This window comes from Lithobates pipiens, unplaced genomic scaffold (genome assembly GCF_037356315.1).
Source record: "Lithobates pipiens isolate NorthernLeopardFrog02 unplaced genomic scaffold, aLitPip1_a1.2 Scaffold_18, whole genome shotgun sequence".
NCBI classification, from domain to species: domain Eukaryota; kingdom Metazoa; phylum Chordata; class Amphibia; order Anura; family Ranidae; genus Lithobates; species Lithobates pipiens.
The window spans coordinates 410,059,472-410,071,711 of NW_027507758.1; the positions used below are offsets into that span (position 1 = coordinate 410,059,472).

Sequence of the window (12,240 nt, forward strand, 5' to 3'; positions counted from 1 at the left end):
GCCGGGATCTGGGGCCCCCTTATTAAAGGAGGCTCCCGGATTCTGATAAGCCCCCCCGCCTGCAGACCCCGACAACCAACGGCCAGGGTTGTCGGCAAGAGGCCCATGTCCTCATCAACATGGGGACAAGGTGTTTTGGGGTGGGGGGCTGCAGGGAACCCCCCTGCCCCAAAGCACCCACCCCCCATGTTGGGGGCATGCGGTCTGGCACAGTTCAGGAGGGGGGACGCTTGCTCATCCCCACCCCCTTTCCTGGCCGGCCATGCTGTGTGCTTGGATAAGGGCCTGGTATGGATTTTGGGGAACCCCACGCTGTTTTTTCAGCTTGGGGGTTCCCCTTAAAATCCATACCATACCAAAGGACCTTGTATGCTCTTGGAGGGGGAACCCATGCCGGTTTTTTATTTAAAATTTGGAGTGGAGTTCCTCCACAAGATCATCAAAGCACAAGTCACATGCCACAGTCGGATCAGGCAAGACTGCGATCTGACTTTGATCCAACTTCAATGATATTCAATGGGCTGAAGTAGAATCAAAGTCGGACCAAAGTAGTGCAGGGAGCATTTTCAAAGTGGAACTGACTTGTGTTGGACCAGTTAAGACAGCTCCCATAGGGAAACATTGATTTTCACATGTCATGCGACATGACCTCCCAATGTCGGAGCGTTTGTCGCACCAGTGTAAACCCGGCCTTATTGTCAAGGCTTAATTGAACAAGCTGAAGTTAGAAGCTGAGTTCAATTAACTGCACAGCTGCACCAGTGTGATTCTGTGTGCATCTGTTTTAGTAAATCTACCCCTTGTGGTCTTCCCCATTTTATTTGAATCCTGAAATGGTACATCAATCTGTAAGTACAGTATAAAAATATCTACAATTGTTATCCTGTTGCTATTATACAAGTTTTCCTAAGTGCTTTTTTAACATACTGTCCAAATATGCTCATTTTATTTCTTTGTATAAGGAGAGAGGTTATCTTGCAATTGCAGTCAGCTGTACTGTGCATTAGTTTTTTTGTGTGTACTTCACTAGACATGCTGGGCATTGTAATCCACCGTTCACCCCTTGCCCATAAATACCGCCTTGAAGATGGCCTTCCCCAAGGCCTAATAAAGGAGCATACATGCTTGGAATGCATGCCACCATTCAGAATCCAGCACAGTGGGATCAACGAGACCAGACCATCACACTGCAGCAGTATTTTTAACTAATTTAAACAGGTACTGCAAGCAACAGTTCAGGCATCGTGGATAAAGCCAGAAGTTTTTATTGGCCTGCTGTCTACATAAAAAGAATGTGCAGTGTATATACAGTATAGATATATATACACAACCACATACTGTAAATAATCATTCTGAGTAAAAACATTTTAAATGTTTTTTTTTCTCTTTTTGCTCTATGCATGACCAAGGTAGCTGTTAAGTTATTACATGCATGTATAATTACAGCACTGTTATATAAATCTGAATTTTGTATTAATAAAAACATTTGCATAGCTTCTGGCTTATACTAACTTACCTGGAAGTAGTGATCCTCTAAGAAAAGCAATTGCATTTGAAATGTTTTTATAAGCTTGGGTGGATTGGATTTGTAGGGTAAGGACAACAGAATCTGTAGAAAAGATAGAGGATTTATAAGTCATTTTGGACCATGGCATTTATTTAATGCAAAATTCTTTTTAACATATGGTAATTAAATTTTCATAAAAGATACACTTTTGGGCTTTATGTGTTTCTATGCCCTGATGAATAATGGAAAATATTGGACCACTGTGATACCCCCCCTATGGTTAGCAGTGCAAAACAGTTTGAGATAGATATGCACTTATGGCCTACCAACATGTACTTTGAAGATCTAAGCTTCTCTGTGTGAATTGCAGCAACTGCCTTTATAAGATAATTTTCAGTGTCTATAATAATGACTATGGCAAAGAGAATGCTAATTTATTAAATGCTTTTTAAAGAGGGATTCCACCTACAAAAAAAAAATATTAAAAGCCAGCAGCTATAAATACTACAGCTGCTGACTTTTAATAAATGGACACTCACCTATCCCAGGGTCCAGCAATGTCGGCAGCCGAGACCGATCGATCGCTCGGCTCTCGGCTGCTGCCACTGCCATTCTAGGTGAGGGAATCAGGAAACGAAGCGTTGCGGTTTCACTTCCCGGTTCCCTACTGCGCATTCACGAGTCATGCAGTGCAATGGGAATGGTCCGCGCTGTCTCTGGGACCCGTGTGTGCGTCCCAGCAGACAGCGCGGCGGGACAGGAAACAGCATAGACTCCTGTGGGAGTCTATGCCCAGAAGTGAGTGCAAATACCTGTCTTAGACACAATGGCTCAAAACTGATATGATCCAGAATCATATAGACAAAATAAAGGTGAATAGAGACTTGGACCAGATGGCTTACACAAATAGTTCAGCTCTGTAATTTTAAAGCCATTGTTTCTAACATTTAGAGACTTGTAAATGACTGGCATATTACCCCTGGATAGGTGTAAGGCCAATGTGGTACCTACATTTAAAAAGGGATCAGAGTCTATTAAGCAACTATAGACTGGCTAGTTTAACTTATATAGTCAAGAAGATACTAAGAGTTTAATAAAAGATCACATAGGAGAGTTTTCGATTGAAAACAATATTTTAAGCAATAATCCACATGGATTTGCAAAAGTCTAAAGATGTTAAACAAATATAATATCTTTTTATGAGGAAACGAGCAAAAACATAGACAAAGGAGTGGCTGTGACTATAGTTTACTTGGATTTTGCAAAAGACAATTGACAAAGTTCCCCACAAATGGCTAATGTGTAAGATAAAGCCTACATGCTTAGAGAATTCAGTTTGTAAATGGATAGAAAACTGGTTAAAAAACAGTGGAATAAAATTCATACAGGATATCGTCCACTTGCAAGCTGACCTGCATTATGTAAGTAGGCGACTTTGTAGCATATGAGATTAAATGTTTAGAAGTGTTAAAAAAGTTATGCACTTTTGGGCTAAAAGCATGCATGCGTTTTACATTTAAGGAGGAGTACATCTTGGGAAGTCAATGGTTGAGAAGGATCTGGGTTTTTTGGTAAATCATAGACGTAATAATAGTATGCAATGCCAAACTGTGATTTACAAAGCAAGCAAAATCCTTTATTATATAAAAAGAGAAATAGACTTCAGAGAGAGAGAGAGAATTCTTCCCCAGTTCAAATTATTAATAGGACCTTATCTGGAATGTGCAGTTTAGTTTTGGGCACCTGTTAAAAAAAGGATATCAGAGAACTGGAGAAAGTACAGAAAAGGGCAACCAAACTGATAGGAGGAGCTCAGCTATGAGAAAAGTTTAACTGAACTGAAAATATAGTTAACGTGAGTGTTGAGTTTTGCACTGTCAGGTCATTGCAGAGGACAAAGGAATACTCTTTATGGCTGGAGGAAAATATATTTAAACTCCACATATGGAAAGGCTTCTTAACAGTAATGCTGCGTACATACGATCAGACATTCCGACAATGAAATCCTAGGATTTTTTCCAACAGATGTTGGCTCAAGCTTGTCTTGCATACACACGGTCACAAAAATGTTGTCAGAAATTATGATCGTCAAGAACGCACTGACATACAACATGTATGATGGTACTATAAAGAGGAAGTTTAATAGCCAGTGTGCAACCCTTTGGGCTCCTCTTGTCCTCTTGCTAATCTCGTATTATTAGAAGTGTCATGCTTTTCAGTTTGTTACTGCCCTTCAGTTTATGCTTGTGGGTTCGTATTTGTTCTTCAGTGCATGTAGTCATTTCGCATCTGGGTTTCAGTGTGTATTTTTATTGTACATATTCTGATTTTCAGTGCGTTTTGTTAGTTCGTTCTGACCAGCTGACCATTTAGAAGCCATGTTGCGGGTACGTACTCATCGTACAATTTGTGCTGTGAAGGGACTTGGTGTTGGGGTTCTTATTTGACCCAAGTCCAGTCCACAAACAGGGCGAGGAGGAGTTCATGGACGAAGAATTGTTTGCTCCAACATAACCAATTCTCTCATATGTCTTTGTTGTGGGAGATCCGTGAGAATAATCCTGATGATTTCAGGAATTATCTCTGGATGACAGACCCCGTTTTTCACCGTCAGTTGGCTTTGCTGTCCCCTTATATTACCAAGCAGGACACCTGCATACAGCAAGCCATCACTCCCGAGCAGAGGCTCATTGCCACCTTGAGGTACTTGGCGATGGGGAAAAGTCTGCAGGACATCAAGTTCTCAACAGGCATCTTTTCCCAGGTGCCGGGGATCATTAATCCAGAGATCTGTTCTGCCATCATTCAGGTCCTGCAGAAAGACTATATTAGGGTAAGTTTTATCCTTTAACATCACATTATATGTATTTAAATAAATGTATTTTTTAAATAAATTTGTATTTAAAAATGAAAAATATTTTCTTTGATTTACTGCTTGTGTTTCTTTTAGCTGTCTCCTAGGTTCTCCAATGGGTTTTTTTTGTTCATTTTCTTCAATAGTTCCAACATAATTTCTTTAATACATGAGGTGACAATCTCTTCTTCAGCTAACTATTATTTATGTTGTGATTCTGCTACACACACACCTTTGTTTTGTTATTAATGTAAATAATGCATTAATGATAATAATATTCATAATTTTTAGCAGCCTGAATTTATTTTTTGGAGTGGCGATAATGGCCTGATTGATGCAAATTATAAAACACTGTAGGTTTACTTAGACCCCTTTCACACCACACCGCCCATAGCGTAAAAGCCACTATTTTTAGCGGCATGTTAGCGCTGGATTTGCGGAGCATTTCGGCCACTAGCGGGGCGCTTTTACCCCCGCTAGCGGCCGAGAAAGGGTTAAAACTGCCGGCAATAAGCATTTTGCCCGCGGTGTTACAGCGCTGCCCCTTTGATTTCAATGGGGAGCAGCGGTGGAGGAGTGGTAAACACACCGCTCCTTCACCGCTACAAAAAAGCTTCTGGCAGGACTTTTCCCCGAAGTCCTGCCAGCGCACCGCTGTAGTATGAAAGCCACAAACAATGGTGTAGCTTTTTTAGGGTGGATTGCAGGCGCTATAGCGTTAGAAACGTCCTGGTGTGAAAGGGGTCTAAAGGAAACGCCACTTTGCACTACAAGTGCACTTGTAGTGCAAAGTGGATTTGCCTTTAGTAAATAACCCCCATTGGCACTGTAAACACCAACTTAAGCAAAAAACTGCTATTGAGCATTGAAAGAAGAAGCCACACATTGTTGAGTTGAAACATTGTTTTACTCTGTGCACATTCACATGTGCATTTAGAAAAGGGTTTTTGAACAAACCAACATATTTTGGGGATTTTTTTTGGGACAGTAGAAATATCCTTTTTTGTGGTAAACAGGCATGTTTTTCAAAACATAAAACAATACACAACTCAGGAACTTACAATGTTCAACTTTGATAAATTGAAGGCAATATCAGACATTAGTATGTCCAAACTGTGTTGATATTGCCTTCATTGGATGGGGTGATGTCACCCCTATGAAAGCACACAAATTGAGAGTCAAAATGGGAATTTCCCTCCTGATCCCATGCCTAAGGTCAACATGTGATAGCTCCCATCATGGGGGGTCATTGGACGTGTTTTGGGGTTACAACCCCTTCCTCTCATCTACTTTAGTTGCAAGGAAGGGGTTTCACCCACAAAACGCATACTTTGATATCCCGTGATGGCAGACCCATTTGATGGAAAACCAAGACGGACACTGGCGGCAAAAGCGCCCTGAGGCAATTTAGTTCTTAGCATATGTAGCACTATACAAGTTATTCATTCATTCATTCATTCAGATAGCACATGTCGACACAATGTGTGCATCTTCAAAATTTATCTTTCAACATTCTTTTTGAAAAATTATAATAAAACTCCAAAAATAATAACATTTTGGAGTGTTTTATATTCTGCCTAAAACATCAGTGATGTTTTTGAGTCTTTTTTCCACATCATTGATATCTTCCTTGATCTTCTGTAAATCCCTATTGCACACCATGATTTACCCAATGAGGATGTGTGCACTTGCACTTGTGAAATAAGATTCTTTCACAACATCCACATCACCTAAAAGAAAAAAAACACACCATGTATTATAAATATGCAGGTATACATTGATTACCTGAAGCTGTGGTCTCAGACACTCACCTGTTGTGGTCACTATTTTGCCCACTTCATAAACCTCTCCTTCCTCCACATCCTCAGGTTGTGGTTTTGGGATTTCCCCTTCTTTAGGAGGTTCTGATTCTTTGCTCCCCTATGTGAATAAAATAAAGGTATACTTGGCACACAGATATTTGAGGCAAGAAATAGGAATATGAAACATTGCTTGAAGTGTCGTACAATTGTTGGTTTTGGCAGAGTTCCAAACAGAAGCCATTATTTTTTCCCTTTATTAAAGCTGAATGTTTACCTTTTTTGATAAAGTTTCACACATGGAGACACCCCTAGTATCCACTGGAGCACCTGTGTGGGACACCCTAAAAGGTTTGTTTTGGTGTCCCACACTAGTGCTCCTGCGTCCAGATGTGTAAACAGCTGCTGAGTGTCCTCTCCTTACACTGAATCAAGTTTGCATTTCATTCTAGTTACAAACCCATCTAGACAATCATGTATTAAACTTCTTTTAATAGAAATAGGCCTGAACAAATGGAGTTAACCTGCACTTGGCAAAAACATTGTATTAATGGGTGAACGAACGACGTTTACTATGAACGATTACTGTGCCCACAAACCTGAAACTTGCCATTTTAAACTGTACAACAGTAAAGAAAAGCACATGGAGCATCACAAACGTAATAAGAATAATAGGAACACATGACAAATACTCACTTTTTTGCAGCACTGTCTTGATTTTTCTGTACTGATCCTGCTTCCTCAATTTGAGGTCTGATCATCATTTCCTCAGTTGATCATTCGATCGTCGTACCCCAAAATTCTTCTGCAGACTTTTCACAACTTTAGTCGTGATATTGTCCTTTCTGACATTTGAGTTTGGGTAAGGTCTATTCTTCCCATCATAGTCGGCCCTCTATGAGATGTTCACCATCTCCACCATCTCACCCAAGGACATATTAGAGACCTTAAATCTCCTCTGCGATCAGGACTTCATGGCTCCAGGCTTTCGCCGTTGCTGCTCTCTGCTGTATGCACCTGTTGTCTCTCCACCATGTGTTCTCCCACTGTGCCGAAAGACAAGGGGTGGGGAATATACTATAAAGAAGGTCAGGGGCGGGCAGAGTTTCATGCATGCACAGTTTATATAAAGTGTAACATACGTGCATCGTACGTACAAACTGTGAGCAGAGGACGGAGTAATGGAAGCACCGGTCGTTCTAACGAACGTACAGTTTTAACTTGGGGCATAAATACTGCTTAGAGATTGAGGCCTATATTGGGACAAGATTATGTGAGTTTAGCCTGACATTGTCTTGTGTTGTGTCTTGCAGAGAAAATGGATTGATTCGACGAACATGATTTCCTCCCCCAATTCATTGATTTGTACAGAGAACTGCCCTGTCTGTGGCAGACAAAACACCCCTTTTATACAAATCACCTAAAGAGGAAAGCAGCGCTGGATAAATTGCTGGAATTTATGAAGCCGCAGATCCCCACGGCAGACTTAAACTATTTGAAGTGCAAAATTGGTGGCATAAGGAACACATATAATAGGGAGCGCAAGAAGGTACAGGATTCCCAGAGATCAGGAGCAGCAGCAGATGGCATTTATGTACCCAAGCTCTGGTACTATGACAGACTGCGATTTCTGTTAGACCAGAAATCAGGCCATCACTCTCAACCTTTCCTTCCACCCCAGCTGAGGCTTCCGACATCCAACCTGGGCCTTCCACCAAGGAAGAAGATGTGGCGGAACCCAGCTTGAGTCAGGTATAGCATTGTTCAACATATTTATCCAAATTGTGTGTGATTGATAAACAATAAACTAAAACTATATCCCTTTTTCATAGACAGCAAATCCTCAGCCCAGAGGAGGCTGTAGAAAGGGGCAGCCAAGAGGTGGTGGGGGTAAGTTGCATCCAGGAGGTGGCTGGGTCTAGTAGCCTGACCGAATCCCAGGTTCCTCCCCTCCAACTTCAAAAAAGGCCCAGGAACGGTAGGAGCATGGAGGAGTCAGCACTTGGGTTAATTTGGCAGGCTTCTGCGGCCCTCAGAATCCCCACCAGTCTTCTGGAGGCCTATGCCTGTATGGCTGCCAACAAAATGAAGGAAATGGAGGTAGGCCAATGCCTCTTTTGTGAGGCACTGATATATATGTTCCTAAATAAGGGGTTGAGGGCCAAAATCACAAGCAAAACCCACCTGTGTGAGTTGGACCATCCTCCTCCTCCTCCTACACCTCCTGCCAAAACTCCAACACCGGAGCCACAGCCTGGAAGCAAGTGTGGAAACAAGCGTGTAAGAAAGACAAGATAGTGATGGCCTGGGTTTGGTCTGGTCTGTCAAAAGATGCAGGCTGTGGTAAGACCACAGCCTGGGGACATATAAGTCATCTGCTGCTGATCCTGATCTCTCAGAGTCCTGGACCGGATTGTGCTCCCTATTAAATGGACTCCCCAGGGTCCCAATTTTGCCTGTCAAATAGTTGATGTGTGCCCTGGGGTACAAAGGCTTAGCTAATTTCACCAGTTTATCCACTGTTGCCTTCCTCTTTATTTTGTTAGGACCCCTAACAAATGTATATAATTTTTTCTTAAATCATTGACTATGTGTTATAAATAAAAAAGGACAGTTTGTGAGTAGGCAGGTACATTTCAAAAATACAATGTCAAATTAACAAGGGACACCAACACCAACAAATCTCTTTGAGGTTAAAAAAAAATACAAGATAATAATGGTGTTGTGGTAACTTGACACACAAAAAAAAGATTATGGAGATCACTAGAAAAAAACAAACAAAAAAAACAGGAGATCTTGATTTCCAAAAAAAAGAAGATTACTCTAAACAAAAATTAAAAACATTGTTCTGGAAATCTGGTGTAAAACTAAAAATTTTATTCATGAGATCACAAGAAATAATAAAGAAATCAGTTTGTCAGAACTGTGTGAATATCAGCTGCTGCATAACAACATCATAATTCTAGCATTATAAAGAAGAAGAGAATGCACTGCATTGAAAGATTATAAAATGTGCAGCGTAACGAATCTGCTATCTCCATTACGAACACTAGTTTTACCAGACTGAGCACTTCCATCTCATATTTGATTCAGAGCATGCGTGGAATTTCGTGCGTCTGAATTGTGTATACACACTCGGATTTTGTTGTCGGATTTTGTTTTTGTTTTGGCTTACAGTATTTTGGCACTAATTACACCCAAAACCTAACCCTTCATTCTGTTTCCCAGTTAATTTTTCTTTAAACAGGGTCCATCTGTATCTCTGAATACATTTTTATGTTGGGTTATGATGTGTTGACACTAAGAACATGTAAAACAAGATTTTTCAATTGCTAATCCTAAACAACAGAAATCATTTTTTAACCATAAAATGTTGCTGTTCTCTCCCCCTAAAATTGAAGACTTTCAAAAAGACTTGAAAAACTGTTGTACATTTGTACAGTGCTTTTATAAACAGAATCAGAAAAAAGACAGTGTTTTTGTTTGGTACATATTAAATCCTCTTGCTCTCACCCACTGGCATTTCATTCTAGCAGAAAAAAAAGATTGCAGATCAGTTGAGTTTTTCTGGCTTTTGGCTCAGAAAAAAAGCACACTATAGTTTTTACTTAAAACCTGCCTAGGCTCTCCATTGGTAAAAAGGACTACATGGTGCACAGGGTGCCCATGAAATATGTCTTGCTCTTAAATGCAACATAATAAAATGATTTTTTCTCAATAAAATATGTCTTCCTCTAACATAGTACCCAACTACAAATGCTTGAATAATTTGCAGTGAATCTATACAATATTTATGAATGCTGTCCTTGAAACATTATTTATTTCTACCCCTCTTACATTGCTGTCCCCAGCTCAATCAAGCTGGTTACATATTCTCCAAACACCAAGCCATATATTCTGTTGTTGTCTTCAAAACATGGCACTGTATTTTTTTTTGTTTGGCCTAAAACTACCTCCTATATTGATTGTGGTTTGTGGTTTTGAGGTTTTCTGGTGCACTTTGGAATGACATTTTTCTTTAAACTTTGTAAAAAATACAATATAGTATTAAAAGGAAGATCTCCAGCTATACTCACTTGTGTAAGTTTGATGGTGTTAGCCATATTTTCCTTCAAATGATGTATATAGTACTATATTCTAGAGCAGGGATGTCCAAACTTTTTTCAAAGAGGGCCAGATTTGATGAAGTGAACATGCTCGAGGGCCGACCATTTTGTCTGACATTCTTTAAACCATTAAAATTCCGTCTAAGTGTGTTCGTCCGAGCACTAATACACAGCCCAACAAGAATTCTCTTGCCTTTGTGCTGTGTGGTGAACAGATGAGCTCGGGTGTGTTATTTGGATATACTATATTTAACCACTTTCAGACCGGACCAATTTGCTGGTCAAAGACCAGACCACTTTTTGCGATTCGGCACTGTGTCGCTTTAACTGACAATTGCGCGGTCGTGCGACGTGGCTCTCAAACAAAATTAACGTCCCTTTTTTCCCACAAATAGAGCTTTCTTTTGGTGGTATTTGATCACCCCTGCGGTTTTTATTTTTTGCGCTATAAACAAAAATAGAGCGATAATTTTGAAAAAAACGCATTATTTTTTACTTTTTGTAATAATAAATATCCCCCAAAAATATATAAAAAAACATTTTTTTCCCTCAGTTTAGGCCGATACGTATTCTTCTACATATTTTTGGTAAAAAAAATCGCAATAAGCGATTATTGATTGGTTTGCGCAAAAATTATAGCGTTTACAAAATAGGGATAGTTTTATAGCATTTTTATTAATAATTTTTTATTATTTTTTTTTTACTAGTAATGGCGGCGATCTGCGATTTTTATTGTGACTGCGACATTGTGGGGGACCCATCGGACATTTTTGACACATTTTTGGGACCATTGTCATTTATACAGTAATCACTGCTATATAAATGCAGTGATTCCTGTGTAAATGACACTGGCAGTGAAAGGGTTAACCAGTGGGTGGCAGTGTAGGGGTTAAGTGTTCCTAGGGGTGTGTTACTAACTGTGGGGGGGTTGGGCTTTCATTTAGTGTACACTGATCTCTGCTCCAATCACATGGAGCAGAGATCAGCGTCACTAGTTGCTAGGCAGAATGGAAAAATGTTGTTTATACAGCATTTCCTCCATTCGGCCGCTCCGTGAGACGATCGCGGGGATGGCCGCAGCGATCGAGTCCGCGGGTCCCGCGACCAGACTCACGGGGGTCCCGACCAGCGCGGGAGCGCGCCGCCGGCGGCGCGCTCCCGATGGCACGGCGGCAACGAATATTGGACGTACATGTACGCCAATATGCCTGCCCGTGCCATTCTGTCGACGTACATCGTCGTGCGCTGGTCGGGAAGTGGTTAATCGGCTTATACCACACACCTTAACTTTAAAAAGGAAGTCTCAGGAAAAAAAAAAAGATCTTACATTTTAAATAAAAACATGTGAAGCAAAATAAGGGTCAGTGCCCATCTGGAGCACCCAGCGTATTGCCATGAATGCAGCCCCCAGCATATTTCCATGAATGCAGCCCCCAGCATATTATCATGAATGCAGCCCACACATTGCCATGAATGCAGCCCACACATTGCCATGAATGCAGCCTCCACCGCATTGCCATGAATGCAGCCTCCATCGTATTGCCATGAATGCAGCCTCCACCCTATTGCCATGAATGCAACCCCCAGCGTATTGCCATGAATGCAGCCCCCAGCGTATTGACATGAATGCAGCCCCCAGCGTATTGTCATGAATGCAGCCCCCAGCATATTGCCATGAATGCAGCCCCCAGCGTATTGCCATGAATGCAGCCCCCACATTGCCAGGAATGCAGCCCCCACATTGCCATGAATGCAGCCCACACATTGCCATGAATGCAGCCCCCATATTGCCATGATCGCAGCCCCCATATTGCATGAATGCAGCCCACACATTTCCTTGAATGCAGACTCACCATTGCCATCAGTGCAGCCTGATTCACGTCCTCTGCAGCCTTGGAGGAGACAGGGAGGGGGGCGGGATGAGCACCGACAGACATACAGGAGAAACTCCTGTTTCTATCGACGGCCTCTTTA

General features: G+C 41.2%; 1 protein-coding gene across 5 annotated transcripts in view; it reads right to left on the reverse strand.

Annotated features, from left to right (window-relative positions):
- NAALADL2 (N-acetylated alpha-linked acidic dipeptidase like 2) overlaps positions 1 to 12,240 on the reverse strand; it is a 1,383,985-nt gene that overhangs the window by 526,857 nt on the left and 844,888 nt on the right. For all 5 annotated transcript variants that reach the window (XM_077487950.1, XM_077487951.1, XM_077487952.1 and 2 more), the window contains one exon: positions 1,517 to 1,609. In XM_077487950.1, the coding sequence (XP_077344076.1) occupies positions 1,517 to 1,609 (93 nt within the window). The remainder of the gene's footprint in view (positions 1 to 1,516; positions 1,610 to 12,240) is intronic.